Source organism: Ambystoma mexicanum, chromosome 7q (assembly GCF_040938575.1).
Source record: "Ambystoma mexicanum isolate Mex_15411 chromosome 7q, UKY_AmexF1_1, whole genome shotgun sequence".
Classification (NCBI taxonomy): Eukaryota; Metazoa; Chordata; class Amphibia; order Caudata; family Ambystomatidae; genus Ambystoma; species Ambystoma mexicanum.
Window position 1 is genome coordinate 407,009,368 of NC_090941.1, and position 22,038 is coordinate 407,031,405.

Genomic DNA, 22,038 nt, shown 5'->3' on the forward strand with positions numbered 1-22,038 from the left:
TAGGCATGGAGGTGTGGGGGCCCAATTCCGAACTTGGCTTACTGTTCATGCTATGACCTTACTCGCCCTGCAATTCTGATTTATTGCCTTCTCTTGCACTTTGCACGGTGTGTGTGTTTAGTCTTTGGCTTTACTTTTAGCAACAGGCCACTCAACTTAGGGTTAGTGGTTGTTGTAGTACATAATTCACTTGTGCAGCAGGGTCGAGTGATCCCTTGTACGTTCTTTGTGCTTGGAATACCAGGTAGACTTAATTTGGGTTATGAAGAGAAACAAAATGCCAGCAATCAGAAAGGAACACGGGGCAGACTTTTTCCATGAAGTGAGCACGCGTAGAGCAAGCACGATTTCCTTTTGCTTGACAATACAAAGGTGGGTCTGCAACATCTCCTAAAAGAGTTCAAGCAATTTATAAATCAACTTCATCTAAAAATAAATGCTACAAAAACAATTATCATCTGTATGGGGAAACCGAACAAGAGGCAAGATTCCTATACCTGGTTTTGCGAAGGGAAACATATCAAGTCGCAAAAAGTTTTCTAATATTTGGGGCACCGTTTTTCAGGTGCTGATTCTACTCCAATAATTAAAAATCGACTTAAGGTAAAAGCGGAAGTGGCATTAAGGCAGATGAGACTGTTAGAGAGAAAATTTGGAAAGTTCTCAATGAAACCGTTAAAGGAGTTTTACACCAAGAAAATTGTACCAAGGTTAATTTATGGATTAGAACCATTTGCAACTGATTTTATGGAATATCGGAAGGTATCTTATGGAGGGGCATTCTGTTTTTCTTGCCTAAATGTATACCAATTGAGATCTTACGGTATGAACTCGGTCTGCAGTCTCTTTGCTCACTGGTAATCGGAAAGAGGCTCCTTCCATGGAGAAAGTGTATGATGTCTGGTGACACTAATTTGTACATGCATGCAGGTATAGATTTAGCCTGTCCTTTTATGATCAAACTAAACACGGAGGTTGTGAATACGTTGGAGGAGTTAGGTATTGCAAGGAGCTCTCTGCTAAACAAACCCAATAAGTGTAAACAAATCATACGAGGATGGTCAACAACCATGAGTAAAGTTGCTGATTCAAAGCTTTATATTCAGACGTATTCATTTTGGAAATGTTTTCTTAAAATGGAAAACTACTTACTGAAATATCCATCAAGGTCTATTAGAAATGCATTTATGAGATTTAGGTTAAATGTTATGGACACCAACCAAATACTTAATGTTAGAAATAAATCTGTTAACATGAAATGGTGTAGATTTTGCAAACAGGAGGGTGTGGAAGAGACTTTATTCCATATTCTGCTAATTTGCTCGATGTTGCTAAGTCAGAGATCAAAGTATTTTTTAGAATGTATTCCCATAACTGCATGTGTAGATCTAGAGTATATTTGGTATAAAACGAGGCCTGGATACACACCAATTTTGACCATATGAGTGGTTACCTTCTTGAAAACTGTTTGTGAGCTAAGCTAAATCAGATGCTTTGGTACATGGCCAACGTATTTTATGAAATGGATGTTCCACATGCAATGTATGTATGTATGGTTTGGCCATTGGGAAGATGTTGTGTTGTTATGTGTATTAAGGGATAGGTATCTTTTTAGTTTTTATGAAAGGAAATATAGGCATGTATTTGAAATAGTAATGGTTTTTATGTAATTGTATTTATGAGTTGTTAAGTATGGTCTTATGATGATATGAGTTGTTAAGTACTTTTATGATGAATTTGTTGTAAAATAAATGTTTCGGGGTTTTTTTGTAAAGGTTTATAATAAACCGTAAACAATTAAATTAAAATAAAAAAGCCATGCAATAAATAACACAATGAGGGGTCATTTTGCAAAAGCTGTTATTTGCATGAAGGGGCCACCAAAGTTTGCGCTTACGTGCACTTGGGTCCCCACTATGCAATTTTCCATATTTGCATGACAGTGGAGACAAAGAGGAAGAAAGTGTTAAAACAGACAAAATTGCCCCAACACCTTTTTTTAACACAATTTTTCCAAAAACGGTAAATGCCATCTGTCATTTGCGCACTGGCAGACAGCATTTACAATGGATTACTTTGCAGCAAACAGCATACTCTTACCAGGTGCAAAATCAGGTGGTTCAAAAAGAAACTCTTTTCAGTAGTAAAAGAAGGCGCAATCAGTCAACCCGTTCTGTGCCACCTTTCTACATGCACAATATTGGAAAATTCTGCACTATGCAAAAACAGATGCAAAACATGGTGTGAAACTTTTAAAACAGGTGTTACACCCGTTGGGCATAGCCGACTTCACAAATGACCATTACCATTACTTACAACTAAGTGCATTCAAAAGCTTTTGCGGGGGTGATGATCCCATTAATTGTCCTAACGCATATAATACATACATGTTAGGAATACTTTCGAGTGCATAAAACCACTCAAAACGAAAGCAGAAAATGGACAGTTGGAAAATATGTATGTTTTATTTGTGCAGGCCGATTAATTTGTCAAACCAGCCCGGCCCCAACCACTTCACCTTCCCTCGTCAGAGCATCGATTTTTTTTGTTATCTGGACTAACAAGATGTGCGGAGACCCGGATACAGATTCAGTCTCCCGCACCACCCCAAAAAAACGGAAAAATAGACGTCTTGCTATTGCAAATATATCGTCTGGAAATATATCGCAGTTTGAAAACCAGGTTCATTTAGAAAGTTACTTCAAAACTTCTGTTTACTACACTATCTCGTGTTCCCTACAGACGACATGGGCGATAAGAGTGTGGAGTAGGCGGAGCTACGTGCAACAATTGACAGCTGTCAATACCGAAGACCGGAACCATTATGATCAGGGTAAGAGCTTGTGCACCTGCATAGAAAACTGCAGGCTTCCCCGAAGGAACTAATTTTTAAAAAATCCTACTTCGACTGCGCTCCCAATTTCACACACATCCCCATGCAATCAGATTGCAGACTCGCACATACTCGAAACCCACTCGTTATGTCCGTTTGCGCGTTTTCTGTGACGATAAACCCACGTGCAAGTAGCCCATACATTGTACACCCGTCCAGGGCACAAACAATCTCCAAGGGAAAGCTCACAGCCTAGGAAACCTCATTGTCATCTCACAACTACGAGTCTAGCTGAACACACACACACACACACACACACACATCCAATTTTCTGAGCACCCCCAGTCGCATATTATTGAGCAAACACTTTGCCATGTCACTGAATACACGCAGGCAGTATTTCTTGAAAAAAACTTATTTGCAGTCCAGGAGACACGTTTTGCTAACTCATCAACATAATACCACGCGTTTGTTTATTAAAGATTGTGTAGGGATGGAAGTCAAGTATGGTGGGACAGAAGAATTAAGTAAAGAAAACAATGACTTGTCATTCTGTTCATACTCTGACAATCCCTGAATGAACAGAGCGGATATCCTGTTGTCAAAATGTACATTACATGCTGTCACCGTACATATGACCGGGTTGTCTGGTGTGTGTTTACACTCCTGTCTCTATACATATGGCAGGGTTACTGTACACATGCCACAGTGCCTGAGTGGCTCTGCAAGACTCTTCGGGGTGCATGGCTATGCGCACTTACCATCCCTCCCTGCAAAGGGGCGCGCTGCCGAGCTCGGTCATGTTTTCACTGAGCCGGGCTGCAGGTGCACCTCCCGGCTGTGCCCTGATCCACAACTCCAGGAACTCACTGTAAACTATATCAAGCGCCGCAGACAAAAGCCTGGGCCGCCGGCCGCGTCTGTCATTGTGCGCCCGACGCAGACATCTTGTCACTGTGGTCAAGAGAGGCAGGAGGCGCCATCATAGCTACTGGCAACAGCTGAGACGCACAGTCCTTCTTCTGTCTCCACCCAAGCAGTGCCAGTGTACAACTGCTCGCGTTCTTTTGTTGCACGAGCGACGGGGGCGGGAGTCTCAGTCTGTATGAATGAGCGCAAGCAGCAGTCAACTTGGTGTTAAAACAGGCTCCGTGCCCTGAATATGCGCAATGTACGAATCGGGCGAATACTGTGCTTTTTAATATATCTCTGATTGAAGCCTGAGTTCTCCTTTAAGCTTTCTTGCGTCACAACTGAGATAGCTCTGCACTGTTGCACGCCTTTGCAGGGCTCCCGGGACTCTTCGGTATAAACGGACTTCCCAAGATCTAATGTAGATTTTTTGTTGTTGTTGCAATAGATAATGCATCGTTTACTTAGGGGTAAGCTTGTTACACCCTGTCCTACTCTAACTCGTCACAGTACATGCGCTGTCAAAAGCAAAATTATCTGTTTTACCGCCGCGGAAAATACAAACGTGTGAGAGGTATGTTAATACCCAAGACGAAGGGATGAATGCACACCTTTGGATTAATCAGTGAACATCAAGACTGGCAAGAAAGGACTAGGTGTAAAGAAGATTACTGTTAAAGGAGACCCTAAAACCATTTCCCTCGTCCAAGGACTTACTCATTGAGTAATATCAAATACATTTGATGAGTTCCAGCCCCATCAAGCCCTAAAACAAGCACTTTCCAGTCCCCTGCTTTCCCTCCCTAGCTGTGGTAATGTCCCTTTTAAGAGTGTCTGCTCCCAATAGAAAGAGTCTCAGCCAGCACGTGCGTTGGAACGGCGGCAGATTCCATGAATGGCCCTTCTGTCTGTATCTCATTTATTGGACCTGCAGGTTAACGCTGTGTGATCACAGTACTCAGCTCCTACTGATCTGGGTGACCCTAGATCAGTATGTGTGACCTGGGTGCCCCCATACCACTGTCCAGCTACGTAATCACAGCTCAGTTGCAAGCCCGGGAACCCCCAGCAACTGCAGACATGCCAACATTCCAACTCAACTAGGTGGGAGATTTCATCAGAGAAATCAGGAGATGCACATTCCTCCATAGGGATGCATTGGAGCTAGAAGTATTTTAGGCGGGAGAGCGTGAAAAATAGCAATATTTTTTCACGAAAAGTCGTGAGTCTCCCGCCTAAATCAGGAGGGTTGGCATGTATGCAACTGACCTCCAGACGTGTGACCACAGCACTGTAAGTGTATGCTGGGTGCCCCCATCAACGATGTGGATGGCCTTTGAGCCCACGAGCCAGTCCGCAACACTGATGACGAAGGACTCAGGACCCCGTGGTGCTCATACGGCCGCCCAGTGGCTGTGCTGTGTATGCGCTCCGTGATCAGAGCTTGGAAAGTAAGTAATATGAGATGATATGATATGATATGGCATTTGTAACGCGCCTATACACAAGGGTTTCAAGTGTTTCAAGGCGCGACGAGGCAGGGAGGGGGGAACCGGGGAAGACAGACAACAATCCTACTAGGCCAGGTGTCATTCAGATCGTGCAAGTGCAGGGATAGGGGGAAGGGAGAAAGTGCAAGGGGAGGGTAGGGGGGAAGTGCAGTACAAGGTAAGTCGAATAAAATAAATAGGGCCAGCTGGTGGCAAGTGCAAGGTAAGTGCTGGGAACGGGGGCTGTAGGGATACAGAGACAGTCCCGCAGTGCAGGGGTTGCCAGGGAGGCAGTGCAAGTGGAGAGTAGCTGGGCCCAGGACCGAGGTCGGCGAGAGTGGCCCAGTTGCAGATTCGGTGCAGATTCAGCGAATAATTAGCAGGGGAGAGGGAGAGAGAAAGCAGAAGCAAAGAGGAAGGTTTTGAGGTGCTTCCGGAACCGTAGATGGTTCTCCTCAAGTTTCAGGGAGGCAGGAAGGCTGTTCCAGAGGGAGGCCCCTGCCGTGGAGAGAGATCTACCACCAGCTCGTTGCTTCGAGAAGCGGCTGACCCTGAGGGAGTTGGAGACGGATGAGCGAAGGGCTCGGGAAGGAAGATATTTAGGAAGAGAGAGTTGAAGGTATTTAGGCCCCAGGCCCCAGAAGGCCTTGTGGACAATGCAGAGGGTTTTGAACTTTATCCTCGCAGCCACTGGGAGCCAGTGTAGAGACTTCAGTCCTGGAGAGATACGGTCCCTGGGCTTGAGGCCAAGGACAAGTCTCGCAGTTCTGTTCTGGATGAGTTGCAGAGGGCGGAGAGTGGAGGCAGGCAGATTAAGATAGAGGCTGTTATAGTAGTCCAGCTTTGAGAGAACCAGGGCTCGTGAGACAGTGAGCTTCTGGGGGAAGGAGAGGAAGGGAAGAATACCTCTGAGGAGGTGCAGCTGGTAGTGTGACTTCTTAGAGACGTCAGATATATGAGGAGAGAAGGAGAGTGTGGAGTCGAAGATAACCCAGAGGTTTTTTGCCGTGCAGGTAGGAGCAGGAAGAGGGCCAAGAGAGGCCGGCCAGAGAGCTGCAGGGAAGGAGGAGTGGGTGTGCCGATGAGTAGAATCTCAGTCTTACTGGCATTAAGGCAGAGGTCATTGGCGGCACACCATTCCTGGATAGCAGACAGACAGTCGGAGATGAGGGAAGGAGAGGAGGAGGCCGAGGGTAGCCTGAAAATGAGCTGGGTATCGTCCGCATAGCACTGAAAGTTGGGGCAGAGAGCGGCGATGCGGTGGGCAAGGAGTGCCAGGTACTGGTTGAACAGCCAGGGGGAGAGATTTGATCCATGGGGGACACCACAGGTGGAGAAAAAGATGTCAGAGAGGAAGGACCCCAGTTAGACCTGGGAGGTTCGATTGGAGAGGAAAGAGGTCAGCCACGCCAGAGCCTGACCAGTGATACCCAGGTTATCACGGAGACGGTTGAGCAGGATGGCATGGTTGACAGTGTCAAAGGCAGAAGAGAGATCGAGCAGAATGAGAACACACGGAGTGTTGGAGTCAAGGTTCAAGAGTAGGTCCTCATGGATGTTCAGGAGAGCAGTTTCCGTGCTTCTGGCAGCTGTGAAGCCAGATTGATGGTCATGAAGACTGCCAACAGATTCAGCATGGGAGGTGAAGCTGGGAGATGGCCAGTTTCTCCAGGAGCTTGCCCAGGAAGGGAGTGATGGAGATTGGGCGATAGTTAGCCGGGCAGGAGGGGTCAGAAGAGGGTTTCTTAAGAAGAGGGTGCACAAGGGAGTGCTTAAGGGGGGATGGGAAGACTCCAGAGGCGAAGGAGTGGTTGCAAAAGTCAGCCAGGGCAGGAGCCAGGGAGTCGATGTGGTCCTTGATAGTTTTGGAGGAACAGGGGTGAACCTGTTTAGACAAGACTTTCATAGATCGGACTTGTCTGGAAACCTTGTCAGCAGAAAAAAGGGGAAAGGCAGAGAAGGAGGGAGGAGGGGTGGCTGTAGAAGGGCCAGAGGAAGAGCCAGGAAGAGAGGGAGGGAGGTGATAGGAGGAGAGTGAGGACAGGATGTCCTGAGTTTTAGAGATGAAGTGAGAGGCAAGTGCAGTGCAGAGGGCCTGGGAGGGGACAGGAGAGGTAGAGACTGCAGCAGGGTTGGCAAGCTCCTTGCAGATTTTAAAGAGTTCGTCCGAGTTGTTAAATGCCGCAGAGATGCGGGCTTGGATAAGGGCTCTCTTCTTGGAGAGAACGGAGAGACGGTATTGCCTTTGGAGCAGGCGGCAGGCCAGTTTGTCAGAGGATGAACATGAAGCACGCCATTTCCTCTCTGCCACCCTGCACCTGCGTTTAAGGGTGACGAGCTCCGAGTCATACCAGGAGTTACATTTGGCTTTGGGCTTCAGGCGGATTCTCATGACAGGGGCAAGGATATCAAGAGTATCAGATATAGCAGAGTGGAGCATGGAGAGGGCAGTGTCAGGGTGGGAGTCAGCCGAAGGGGGAGGGGGGTGCGAAGGTGGCAGTGAAAGCCTCAACTGACACGCGGTTCATGGGTCGGATGACCGAGAAGGTAGGTGGCAGTGATGAGGGTGGCTTTGTCAGTGGGGTAGGGAGGGTGAGGTGGAGAAAGTGATCACTCCAGGAGAGAGGAGTGGAGAGAGGGACGGAGAGGGGAAGGTCAGAAGAGATCAGAGCATCAAGAGTGTGCCCTGCAGAATGAGTAGACCCAGACGGGAGAATAGAGAGTGAGAGAGAGTCGCAGAGGTCACGAAAGAGTCCCGTGGGGGGACAGGAGACATCCAAGTGGATGTTGAAGTCACCAAGAAAGAGGAGTTGAGTGGTTGAGGACAGGAGTGAGGAGGAGAGGTCAGCCCACTCGGAGAGGAAGGAGGAGATTTGACCAGGTGGCCGATAGATAGTAGCCACGGTAAGGGAATGGCTAGGAGAGAGAGAGAGACGGCAGACAAGGCATTCAAAAGAGGAGTAGGACTGCGTAGGAGTGAAGAGCGAAGAGAAGAGAGAAAGAAGGAGGTTTGCTTAGTGATCAGAGCTTCAAAAAAGGTACCTGCAGCTCTCGCTGATTATCCTGAGCAGGCAGTGAAGTGTGTATGCTCCGTGGTTGAAGCAGGAAAAGGTTTCTGTTCGCTCCGGCACCGGAGCTGCTGAAGGCCGCCTGGTCTTCCCGAGCTGCAGGTGGTGAGTTTCGGCACTGCTCCGTGATTGGAGCTGCTGAGAAAAAAATGATAAAGGTTGGAAAGAGGAGCGCTGTCGCTCCGTGATCGGAGCCCCAAAAAAACAAAAGGGAAAGGAAAGCATGTGCTCGTTGGAGAACATCCGCAAATAAACATGCCTTACCTCGGAGGTTGAGTTGATGAGGACCTGCTGCTTTGGTTTGTCCCTTTTACTGATGGTGCCAATCCCTCCAGGCTGCCTATCAACAGTGTATCAGTGTGGTATCCTGCCACCAGTTGAAGTGCCCCACGAAAGGGCTCCTAAGGCTTGTTGAACAACCTGAAGTGCCTCGGACCACATCCCCCTTACACATCCAAACAGAGACCCCAGCACAGGCCTGGCAGGAGATGCTCTATGTGAAGCCTCATGTCTTCAGGGCTAATGCTCACTGTCACCACCCCCTCCAAGGCACCTTTTCATGTTCGCTGCTGACACTGCAAATTAATGAGCAGACATTCTTACCAGTTCAACAGCTCCAGGACCCATTATTGCAATTAAGAAGAGGTCTCACAGAGTGCCTTCCCAGGTAGCTGGAGCCATAGGCCCTGACAACATCAGGCGGCTCCCGTGCCACCTGTTGGCATTGACAGGGTGGGGGAATGAAGGGCAGGTGTGCGCTTCTGGCTATGGGATCTCGAGCTGTAATTAGTGACAGAGCCAGTGGGGTAGCAACACGTCTCAGGATCAGATCCTGGCTCAGATCTTTAACGAGAGAGAGTTGTGAAGCATGATAGACATTCGGTAACAGCACAGACACTACACTGAAATGAACTGAGACACAAGCAAACAAGTTGTTGGGGCTGCTGGCAGAATGAAAAGTGCTGACAATGGCAGCGTGATTTAACACAATAGACAGCGTGTGTACGATACCAAATTGATGTACAAGATACCAGTGGTGCGAGGAAACGTGGCATAGCCACGACTGCTGCCTGGTCCCCTCCTGTATGGGTGAGCCTGGAAACTGCAGTTCTGCTCACCACCCTGGTGCGGCATGCGCTGTCCCTGGGAAAAGTATAACACTCATGCCTGGGGGAGCCCAACGTGGCGCAGCCCAGACACCCTGCCACCAGTGTCTCGCTGCCTGCCCAACCATCAAGGGATTGCAGCAAATGTGGCCCCCGGCATCCCCGGGTGCGGCTTTACCGACTTATCAAATGTTTTTCTACCTACCTGGATGAAGAAACGGTCATTGCCCAAGTCAGTGGTCGCCCAACCCCGTGACATGCCTATCCTTGTGGCCACGATACCGCAGCATGTGCCGGGAGCAGGTCATGCCTCCCACAAACAATGGTATGTGAAATGTAAGCTGCTGTCCTGCATTGCCCTAACTGTTTAAAGTGGATTCAGTGACGATGTACATTTGATGCTGGGAGCCCGCATGTTATTAATGTGCTCAAAGTAGTCTGAGTAATGGTGTGTTTCTGAAGCTCTCTATTCTCAAGACAGTGGAGAACCACAGTTTGGGGATTAATAAACCTCTTACTCCGTGGAGTAAAATCTAATATCTACAAAAAGAAGTTTTCACATTTTTTTCTTTAGAAAAGGAAAGATATGCCACCACTTCCACGGGTACCCTGTCTCAAGAATATATTTTTAGACGGAATTAACCGTAAATACAAATTTTATTAATCATACAAAATTCATTTTAAGATAAAAAATTCATCATAAAAATTATCATATCACATAAAACAAACAATCAAACCACATTTCCAAAGTTCTATCTTCTTGTTAAAAGTCTGTGTACCCTGTTAATACAAAAATGGGGCACTGTATCACTCTTTTTGGAACCAAGTGAAACGTTTCAGTGTTGATGGAGTGATCCCGGGTGGCATAATTAAAACTATATGGTAAGATGCCTCCTTGCAATAAATAAGGATTGATGAGCTCAAAGATATGGGTAATAAGAGTTTAACACGGGTATATTTTGTGCACTAGGACAGAAGATATAGGAACACGGGCATGAAGTCCTCAATCAACGGGACATTTGTCTAAACCAATTGAGGTTGAGAAGAAGACTCTGGGATAGAGAACCCCCGAGTTAGGAAGGTATGTTATTAATTACATTCTCTTCACCCTTATGGGGATAAGGGTTATAAAGTTAGCAGAACTATGTGAAAAGTGAGAGTGATACAGTGCCCCATTTTTGTATTAACAGGGTACACAGACTTTTAACAAGAAGATAGAACTTTGGAAATGTAGTTTCATCTTGAATAAGATCTACACAAGACACACACCCCTGAGGAATGTCCCACATGTTTGTGATAGAGGGACAGAAACTTGTACAAGTTGGGTTTTTGGGAAACTAAGGACTGAATTATTTAAAAGTTTATCTCTGAAGTAAGGGGACTCAGTGTGATTGGGTCATACGAGTCTACCAAAAGATCAATTTTGAGATCTGATTCGATTGAAGCTGAATTACTTGTGTGGTTTTAGAAATTGATTGTTTGTTTTATGTGATATGATAATTTTTATGATGAATTTTTTATCTTAAAATGAATTTTGTATGATTAATAAAATTTGTATTTACGGTTAATTCCGTCTAAAAATATATTCTTGAGACAGGGTACCCGTGGAAGTGGTGGCATATCTTTCCTTTTCTAAAGAAAAAAATGTGAAAACTTCTTTTTGTAGATATTAGTGTTTCTGAAGCTGCAATCCCGCACATTATCGGCATGCTTAAAGTGGACCCAGCATCTGGGCACTTTATTGTTTGTGGGAGTTCTCACCTCCCCTGTCAATTAAAGTTTCCCTTATGTGATTGCCGCACTATGAACAACTGCCCAACCAAAATGTCTACATACGTGTGTATGTGAGTAACAGAATAATTTGTAATGCATGAGTTTGAAACTGTACCTAATGTCGCATCATGTCGTTTCCTTAACGTTTTACCCGTGGCACATGATGTCCCAGGGCTACAGGAGAGTGGAAAGGACTTCAACGCACCTGCGACTGGGACATTGGGTAACATGTATAACACCTGTCTGTTATTGTGTTTGTTATGAAAAAGAAAAAGGAGGAGTGTGGTAATGTCCCCTTTAAGAGTGTGTCATGACTGGCTCCCAATAAAAGGAGCCTCATCCGGCAAGTGTGTTAGAACTGTGGCAGATTCCATGAATGGCACTTCTGTCTCGTATCTCATTTTTTGGGCCTGCAGGCTGACGCTGTGTGATCACGGTCCTGCAGCCACCACTGATCTGGGTGTAAGTGTATGCTGGATGCCCCCAGCAACAATCCGGCTGGGCCATGTGCCCACGCGCCAGCCCCACAACACTAGCCATCCAAGGGGGAGGTCAAAAGCAGGCACTTTATTTGAACTGACAGTTGGTGAAATGGATCCCTCAGATCCCAGCAAAAAGGAGAAGTGGTTTACACCAGAAATTGTACTCTGCAAGAGCAAGACATTTCAGCAGACAAGCAAGAAAAACCAACTGCTCATAAGGTGACACAGAAAATATGCAAAATACAAGAAATGCAGGGCAAAGCGCACTGTCAGCAAAGGGCATCCTAAGGACGATGCATCTTGAACCTCAGCGCTCGCCTCCCACCGCATATAATCCCATGATCGTTGTATCAGTAGAATACGATTCACTGAGCCAGAAACAACAGAGCACCTGACCCACTGAGGCACCTTATGTTATTTTAGCTGTCTAACTGAAAAATGGCAAAGAATACTCCTGACACATTAATGCTGCCATAACAATTTGACAGAGAAGCATCTAATGTCAGAGCTCGCAAAAATCTACTAGCCCGTTCTCATTGGCAAGGAGATTTTATGAAGGGCGAGTAACATTTGCAGGGAACTTGGTGAGTATGGGTATGTTTGAAAACTTTTTTGAAATTTACTGCAAAAAAAACCTTTGCAGTAAATGGCAAATACAAGTTTCACTGTGCATGGTTAGCCTTTTGGGTGTCAGCATTGTACCAAATAGGAAATGTGCTTATGGTGACATGCACCATTTTACAGAAAGCACTGGTAAAGTTTGTCACCCGTCACCATGATGCGAGTGCATTTCTCTTAGTTTGAGTAGGTAAGTGAAATAACTAGCTGTGCGGTCTAGTAGGATTTTTTAGAATTTGCAAAGCCTGATTGTCCATGGGTGAGCTAGTTTGCATAGCTTCCGAGACTAGGCACATCTAGGGCGACATAGCCACAGGTTCCCCATGAAAAAAAAAGAATCTATAACAAACCAGAAACTAACTGCCTCACCCACCAGCAAGCAGGATACTGCCACCAAAGCAGCAGTTCCTTAAACAGACGTTATCCCATAGAAGGCTGCAGCTTACAGGGAAGTTCCCTAACAATCTACTCCAAATTGCTATACCCAGCCCTCTTGCATGGTAAATGACACTCAGGAGAGATAATCACTGCACAGTCTCAACAAATCCACAAAAGTAAGCAAGCCCCATGGAGCACAGAACAATGCATGACCCAACACAGTGTCAGCCGTCGGCTGGGATATGGTGTGTGGAATCGTTGGAGACTGTCGCCAGCGTTTTCCTTCCGACTCCACAGCACATGCCCTAGAACGTCGCAGCAGCGGTCTTGTGTTTACACGACTATGTTTTCAGTGCCTGTTCCATATCGCAGCAGTGATTTCATACAAAAGCCGCCTCCACTCCACACATAGAGCGGACAATTCTCTGTTAAGATGCGTTGCAACTTTTCCTTCTTGCCCTGTGCTCCCTTGTGTTCTGTTTTCTCGGTCCTCGTTTCTCTCTCTGCATGTTAATTTACCCAGTCTCTGCTTCTGCCTTTCTCGTTCCTTGTTTGTTTCTTAATGTATTTCTAATGCGCACTAAACCCAGGGGTAACAGGGTACAGCAATAAGAAAATGCAAAGCTTACATAGTTACATAATTACAAGTGAAAACACAATAAAACATATATAGTTACAAGTATATTCACAGTGAGACATATATACACATACACAAGTTGTAGGCAAATTATGAGCAGGAAGGATGAAAAGGCACAAAATAAGTTATTGCAATATAGTGGAGGGATGGTCCAAAGCATCCTCCTAGGTGAGCATAATGTGGCGGCTCCATAGGCTAGTGATCAACAGAATTGAGCATATTAATGTAGTTGCTTCTAAGTTGTAAGTACGGTTGATCTGCTCTAAGCCCGGGTGGCAGGGAGTTCCAGAGTTTGGAAGCTTTTGCGGGAAAGCTGTTGCCACCAATTTTGGTAAGTCTGGAACTGGGTACAATGAGGCAATTTGTATTGTTGGCTCTCATGGGTCTGATAGACGTTCTTCTGTGTAGTCTATCTACCAGGTAGCTGGGGGAAGCATTGTTTAGTGCTTTATGAGTAAGGGAGACCAATTTTAGAAGAATTTTATTATGAGTAGAGAGCCAATTGTATTGACGTCTAGTTGCAGAAATATGTTCTCTTTTATTCACGCCTAGTGCAGCTCTTAAGGCATTATTTTGGCATGTTTGTAGCCTCTGGATGATGTCCTTATTAGCGCCGCTGTAGAGAGCATTACAGTAATCTAGCCTAGAGAGTATTAATCATACAGCTGTCATTTGAGAGGAAAGGTCTGCCTGCCCTGATGAGCTTACAGGTGTAAGCGGTGGTGGAGGCCAACGATTTTATTTGTTTGTCAAAGGACATGGTTGAATCAAGGTAAAACCCAAGGGTTTTTACCTCCTTAGCTACCCTAATGATATTTCCATTGATGGTAAATGACTGTGTTTTGGGAAATAACCAATAATTTTACTATACGAACCAAAAAAAAAATGTACATTAAAAAACATGCATTCGAACATTTCTTTTTCGAACCTTTTGTTTCGAAATTATTGTATTTCGAAACTATGTTTTCAAAACTTTGACGGGACACCCCACACGTGATAGGGAGAGGGTCTGCAGCAGCCGATGATGAAAAGACCCTCATAGTTCTATCGCTTAGGAACGATTCTATCCATCTGATGGCCTCTGTAGAAAAATGAGCTGCTGAATCCAAGTGATTACACAGCACCTTGTGATCCACTAAGTCAAATGCAGCTGAGAGATCTAACAGTAGGAGGAGGGCTGTTTTACCTTTATCTCTCAACTCATCAACCTGTGTTTTTAAATCGATAAGGGCAGTTTCCGTCCCGTGTAATGGGCGAAAGCCAGATTGTCTTGCTCCCAGGAGCTTATGTAATTCTAAACATTTTTTAATCTGGGTATAAGCGACCTTGTTGAGTATTTTAAGTAAGAATGGAACCGTCGTGATGGGACGGTAATTAGTAGGAATAAGTGGGTCTAAAGTTTGCTTCTTTACAAGTGGGAGTACCCAAGATTGTTTCAGGTTAGAGGGAATGGTACCAGATGAGAAGGAGGCATTGATCAGTTTAGATATGAAAGGTGCAAGATCTCTGGCTGCATCTTTTATAATCTGAGCTGGGCAAAGCTCACCTTCACAATTAGACGGCTTGAGAGATAGGATAACTTTCTCTACCTCTAGTATAGTGGTTTTGGTGAAGTGGAATCTGGCGGTCTTGTCAGTAAGTATTTCACTAGAAGGGGTGGAGGATGTTAGATTGTGGTGGTAAGTTCAAGGTATCTTTTTTTTGGCCAATTTTATTTTGAAGAGTGGTTATTTTATTAGATAGTGCATGTTGAATATCTGAGCACCATGACTTATTTTTGATGCAAATGTCAGGTGTAGGAATCGGGGACTCTAGTTCTTTTAGTATAGTGAATCATTCCTTCATACTAGAATTTGCTTTGCCAATCCGTTCGTTGTAGGATTTTCGTTTTGCCAGGCATATTTCATTCTTGTATTGCGAGGATATTTTAGTTAACTTGAGTTTGTTATCATTGGAAGGGAGTAATCTCCAAGTGGTTTCACATTTCCTTTTTAGAAGACGTAGGTCCTTAAACTGGGGGGTGAACCACTTATTTAGATGGGATTTAGATTTGCTAGGTCTAAGTTTGAGTGGAGCAATTTTACCTAGTGTAGTAAGCATGATTCTATTGTATTCGTGGACCAAGGTACTGGGGTCTAGGTTATCCGCCAGTGAATTTAAGGTAGGGAGAATGGCAGGTATCACTTTATCCACTGTAATGTTCTTTTTGTTCCTTGTTGGCCAAGGTAGCGCAGTGGGTATGTCCATCGGGGGTGGTCTAAGAGTAGATAGTGTAAAAGACACAGAGGAGTGGTCAGTCCACAGTTGCGGTGTGATAGAGGTGATAGTGGAAGTACAGTTATAATCAGTTGCCCAGTCTAAGGTTCTCCCTTTATTGTGGGTAGGTTCGTTAACAGTTTGTGACAGGCCTAATTCAGAGAGGATATTGGCTGTTTTGCAGGCATTAAATCCTAGATAGAAGTCACCTAATAGTAGTAATTGGGTCGTGATTTTAAGATTGTTAGAAAGTAGGCTGTAGATATCTTCCTCGAATGTCCCAAGTGGACCGGGAGGTCTGTAAATTAAGTGGATGCTAAGTGACTGGGAATTAGTTAGAGGGATTTTATCTGTGAGGACTTCACAAGATTGTTTAGTTTGAGAGGGGGCTAGTCTCAAAGCTAAGCTAGATCTAGATATGATGGCGATACCTCTGCCTCGAGTTTCACCTCTGTCTTGTCTAGATAACGTATAACCGTCTGTTATGGCTAGCATAAGCGAGGGTCCTGCTGCATCATGTAGCCAGGATTTTGTTATCGCGAGGAAGTCCAAGTTATCTTCCAATATTAGGTCAGAAATGTCCGTTGCGTGGGCAACCAGAGATCTAGCGTTTATGAATGCTCCTTTAAGGAGAGGTGCCTCCGTTATGGCTGTGGCATGACAGGGAGAAGGTAGGTTAGGGTGGTAAGCAGACTTAGGTTTGTGTACCATTTGTTGATTATCGTTGTCAGAAGGCAGAGGTACGGAAGTAGCCCAGATAGGCTTAATAAACCTCACGCCAGTGGGACAATTTGTTTTCTTATTTGTCGAAGGTAGTGATCTTGTAAGTGGTTCGTACAGTTTGGAGAGTCTGGCACGGAGTTTGAGGTTTCTGTCGCTTGTCGTGCAAGGGTAGGTTGCAAAGGAGCCGAAACCTGTTGCAATGGGTAGCTAGGTTGGAGGAGGCTCAGGTTATTGATTGCCATTGTAGTCAGGGTGGGTGTGACTTATACCACCTCAGATGGTGGGAGCAGCCAGTCACAATCCTCTGAGAGTCTAGATGTAAGGAGTATAGTGGCAGCCACTGAACTGTACATAGTGTGTAAGTTTAACATATTTGGCACGTGGTAAACTAGGAATAGGGTGAGCCTGGGCCAGTGTGGCAAATGAGCGTGAAGAGCAAAATCAGATGGCACGGGGCAATAGGAGCAGGTTCAGATGGCATGGGCAAGTGAGCACGGTGACATGGTAAATACGAGTAGAGCGCAGGATCAAGTGGCACAGAGCAGTCTATACAGGTTCAAATGGCCTTTGGCGAGTGAGTACAATCGCATAGCAGATAGGAACAGTAGGCAGATTTAAATAGCAAGTAGGCAGGGTGAGCAGGTTCACATGACATTAGGCAAAATAAGCAGGTCCTTGTTGGTGTTTGTCGAATCCTCTGAATACAGTCCACGGATCTCTCCTGAGACTGCTCCTGTCTACTTCTCAAACAGAGCCGTATTCATATTGGGGTGTTATCTCCCGGTTTTGCATTTACAGCAAGTGACTCAGTTGAAGGAGTTTGCAGCCTTTCTTCACCTGCTGCTCCAGTTGGCCAAGTAGGTGCACTGCTAAAAGCAATGCCTGCCTACAGCTCTGAGTTGGCTCAAATGCAAGAAATAATTACAGCAATGCACGCGCCAACTGCTGAAGTGCAAGCCTTAAAGGTGGAAACATCTGTGCTCCGTCAGGCCAGGGCAAACAGGGTAACATTGCCTGCTTTTTCGACTTTTCCTGCTGTTTCCATTGACAAATTTAATTGAGACCAGAAGAAAGTCAAATAATTTTTGGATGCCTGTTTAGTAACTTTTTAATTCAGGCAAACAGCCTTTCCCAATGACCGGGCAAAAGTGACCTGGGTCACTTGCCCACTGCCACAAAGGGAAACGAGCTGGACCTCACTGATGGGGTTGCTTGTGTTTCTGTGTGGAGGGGACTTGGCCTAACATTTCGGGCTGGGCGGCTCTCATTGGTGGAGTACCTGGCTGATTTGCATATGACTTGACCTCTTTTGTAATTGTGCAGATGGGCTAAAAAACGGTGGTGTGGAGGATTGCCCACAACAGTGCCAGTTGAGCAGATTTATTCAAAACCTTCCACCCACCACTTTTTTGGTTTAAGTTTGTTTCCCTGAGTGAGAGAGTGCATGCCTAGACTTGGGTCCCTTGTTTGCTGCGCCAAAGGCAACAAAGCTGCGCCTCACTGATAAGGACCAGCAAGGCTAAAACATGTCTGGGATTGCTTGTGTTTCTGTACAGAGGGCACCTGGCCTAGCATTTTGTGCTTGGCTGCTCTCGTTGGTGGGAGTACCTGGCTGATTTGCATATGACTTCACCCCAATGAGATCAGCAGTTTTTTTCAGAAAAAGATTGCTGGCATTCGTGCGGCTATTACTCAGCGCCAAACGGAGGAAAACGTTGCTCTGGAGCAGGTCTCCACCGGTCCCCTGGCTATGGCCCCAGTAAACAATTTTGAATTGCTCCCCATATCTGATGAAGTTCTCGGGAAAGCTCTTCTGAGTCTGAAATATGCCTCACCATATGCCTCACCATTTGATGCTGTCAACAATATTTCCCAAAGCGACTTTTGCGTTCAGCTTCTCACCAGCTTCCTAGGGTCCCTAAATTCTGTCGGAAGCGTCTGGGTGGCCACTCTTTTTCTGTGCTGGCGCCCAGTTTATGGAATGCTCTCCCACTGAACTTAAGAACTTTGGCTGATTACTCTCCCTTTAGGAAAGCACTGAAGACACATCTGTTTCATCTTTTTCTTCCATTTTGCTAAGACACTGGTTTGAGTACTTGAGGTTGCCGCCTCTGCCGTTTTAGCGCCTCGATGCCCTGTTGGGCCTTTGTAGCACTTTATACATTTTAAATATTAAATATTTTGTAATTGTGCAGATGAGCTAAAAAACTGTGGTGTGGAATTTGCCCAGAGCAGTACCAGTGGATCAGATTTATTCCAAACCTTCCACCCAGCACTTTTCTGGTCATGAGAAATTTGTAAGACAGTTGAACACATCCTTTTGAGCAGTTTGGAGTAGTGCACAAGGAGAGACACAGGGCAAAAGTTAGCAGATAGGTTCGGGTCAACCCCTTGCTTTTTAAGGAGAGGCAGCACCATAGCCATTTTGAAAATAGAGGGACAGCAAATGGAGTCGCAGGACAGGTTGAAGAGTTGAGCGAGGTGAGAGGTCACTAAAGGGCAAATAGGATTGACTAGCTGAGGGGCTAGAGGGTCTGATGGGTACAAGAGGGGTTAGCCTTCATCAGAAGAGATAGGACTTCTCCAGTATTAATGTGACTAAAGTGGGAGATAGAGGTAGAGTATGCAGAGCGTAGAAAGGAGGAGGAGGGACTGTGAGGAAGGTCAAAAGAGAGTTTCTAATTTTGGAAAACTTTGCAGCAAAGTATTCTGCTAGGTCATTAGTTTGAGAGTGAAGTTGATATTATTAAGGTTGAGAAGGAGTAAGGAGTGATCTTAGGGTGCCCAGTAGCCACTGAGGATGGGTGGAGTGAGAGTCAATGAGGGTGAGGTAGAATTCTATGTTTGCTCTATCAAGAGAGGACACAAGTTCAAAGACAACGGGGCTCATTACGAGTTTGGAGGCAGCCATGGCGCTATTAGCGCCATGGCTGCCTCCAAACCCGGGTCCGGTCTGGCTGAATGGGGACTTACCGGGTCATTCCGACCTTGGAGGACCCGGTAAGTCCCCATTCAGTAAACCATTCCCCATTCCCATTTGAGCCCCCATAGGGCTCAACGGGAATGGGGAAGGCGCTAATAACGGGCCCGCAAATTGCAGGCCCGTTATTAGCTCCAAGGTCCCTTAACTGGACCCGCAGAGAACGGCTGGTCAGACCAGCTGTTCCTGCTGGGACCCGCTAAGGGACCTCGGAATAGGGCGGTAAGGGTTTACCGGCACCGGCATCCTTACCGGTGCCCGTAAACCCTTACCTCCCAACTCGGAATGACCCCCAACATCTGCATGCATCTTGCCACTGTTCAGTGCACCCTCCGTCTAGGTCCCTTGTCCAAGCACAGGCCACAAACCTGTCACCATTGCCTAGATTCCCATCATACGCGTTGGAGGCATTAGGGAGAAAAGGAAAGGAACCGAAAGGCAAGACCTTATTCTCTCCTCATTCTCCACCATTGTCTCACCTTGTTATCCTGTTGGCGTCCCGGAAATGCCCAACTGGCTGGTTATGGCACCACCCTGTAGTACCGAGCAGTGACCTGGCCTTGGGGCCAGCTCCTCACCGGGGAGGCCACGAACGATGGCCTAAAGAGTGACCTCCACTGCTGTCCGACCTCAGCAGGAACCATAGGAGATCAATTGCCAATCGTAGTTGACAAAGGGAATATTTGGGAGAGAATGGGCCCAGCCTAGTAGGATTCCTCAGGATTCAATGTCTGGGAACAAAGGAGAAAAACGTGGAGGACTGTGGCTAAGAGAAGGTTCTTTCACCTCCCATGGCTAAGCTGGCACGGTTTCGAAAGAAGAAAATACGAAAGAATGTTTGGAAAAAAGTTCCTGGTTTGGAGATGGAGCACCTCATTTAGTAAGTTCTGGGACTACGAAAAGGGACATGGTGGCAAAACACCTAATGTAAGTCGAATACACAATTACACAATCAAACTTGTAACATAGCTCAGTGGATTCATGCATGGGGTTGCCATCTTTAGAAAATGGTTTTCACGCGGAGTGAGCGCAGAGTGAGCTCGCAGACTTTGGCAGACTCCAGATTCCACAGAGTCTTTCTTCAGTGGATACTTCCTGTGTGGCTTGAAAAAGCCATTACACCCGCGGAGCGGACGCGGAGTGAGCGCAGAGTGAGCTCGCAGACTTTGGCAGACTCCAGATTCCACAGAGTCTTTCTTCAGTGGATACTTCCTGTGTGGCTTGAAAAAGCCATTACACCCGCGGAGCGGACGCGGAGTGAGCGCAGAGTGAGCTCGCAGACTTTGGCAGACTCCAGATTCCACAGAGTCTTTCTTCAGTGGATACTTCCTGTGTGGCTTGAAAAAGCCATTACACCCGCGGAGCGGACGCGGAGCGGACGCGGAGTGAGCGCAGAGTGAGCTCGCAGACTTTGGCAGACTCCAGATTCCACAGAGTCTTTCTTCAGTGGATACTTCCTGTGTGGCTTGAAAAAGCCATTACACCCGCGGAGCGGACGCGGAGTGAGCGCAGAGTGAGCTCGCAGACTTTGGCAGACTCCAGATTCCACAGAGTCTTTCTTCAGTGGATACTTCCTGTGTGGCTTGAAAAAGCCATTACACCCGCGGAGCGGACGCGGAGCGGACGCGGAGTGAGCGCAGAGTGAGCTCGCAGACTTTGGCAGACTCCAGATTCCACAGAGTCTTTCTTCAGTGGATACTTCCTGTGTGGCTTGAAAAAGCCATTACACCCGCGGAGCGGACGCGGAGCGGACGCGGAGTGAGCGCAGAGTGAGCTCGCAGACTTTGGCAGACCTTGGCTGAACTTCGCGGGACTTCGGGGCGGTGTCTTCCTCTTCAACACACCTGCTCCGCCTTTGATCAATTCCCCTCATCTCCATCTCATCTTAACCTCATTCCACCGGATTACCGGTCTATCGGTCTCGTTTCAAGATGGAGGACCATCCGCCCGATATCAACACCCGCGAGCCAAGCCCAGACACAGGACTCGAGGTACTTTTGTTAAAAACCCGAATCCCTGGCATAGAATCCCCTTGTCCTCCACATCCGGTTGCTATCGCAAGTTCACCTCTCACCCCTGCCCCCTCCCGAACCCTTGTCTTACCCCCCTCCCCGTGCCACTCCACCCCTTCCCTTCCTTCCATCCCCCTCCCAGTACCCGGCTCCCGTACGCCTTCCCTACCTTCTGTCCTCACCCGAGCGGCCTCGGCCGACCATGGCTCCATGGGATCCGAAGAGGAGGGAGACGGGCCCGCCCGTCGGGCACTTCGTGCAAGAAAAGAACCTATCGTGCACGTCGCGCGAAGAATGCCCACGAGGAAGCGATGCGAGGGGCTGGCGCTTCCCAGCCGGGTAGCGCGGCCCGTGGCCCCAATGGGCCCGATCGCTAGGACCTGGCAGCTTGCGGATCCGGTAGTCGAGCTGGCAACGGGGCAGGCCGTTTGTGCGGAGCATAGAGAGGCGGCAATCTCTGCCTATCCCGCCTCCCCTGGCCCGAACGATCGAGCGGTTCGCACTGAGTGCGAGCCAATGGACTGTCCCATGGATATGGGCGACACCTCAGCCTTGGTGAAATCGGGGAGGCAGACACTCCCCTCCCCGTCGGGGAACGTTGCTATTAGTACATCTGGTAGGCAGACGGACCTGATTCCTTGGCATAAAGGCGTCTCAAATCTCGCCACAGTGACCACCGCAATTGCCCCAGAAGGAAACGAAATGGCAACGGAAACATATTCCATCACCTCAAAAGGATCATCACTTAATGTCGAGGTTCACCAAACTCC

At 46.9% G+C, this 22,038-nt stretch overlaps 1 protein-coding gene across 1 annotated transcript in view; it reads right to left on the bottom strand.

Annotated features, from left to right (window-relative positions):
• Positions 1-3,763, bottom strand: part of TDRD3 (tudor domain containing 3) — a 1,496,528-nt gene extending 1,492,765 nt beyond the window's left edge. The window contains exon 1 of the mRNA XM_069639413.1: positions 3,595-3,763. Coding sequence (XP_069495514.1) covers positions 3,595-3,635 — 41 coding nt within the window. The 5' untranslated portion in view covers positions 3,636-3,763. The remainder of the gene's footprint in view (positions 1-3,594) is intronic.
• Between the last annotated feature and the right edge of the window lie 18,275 nt (positions 3,764-22,038).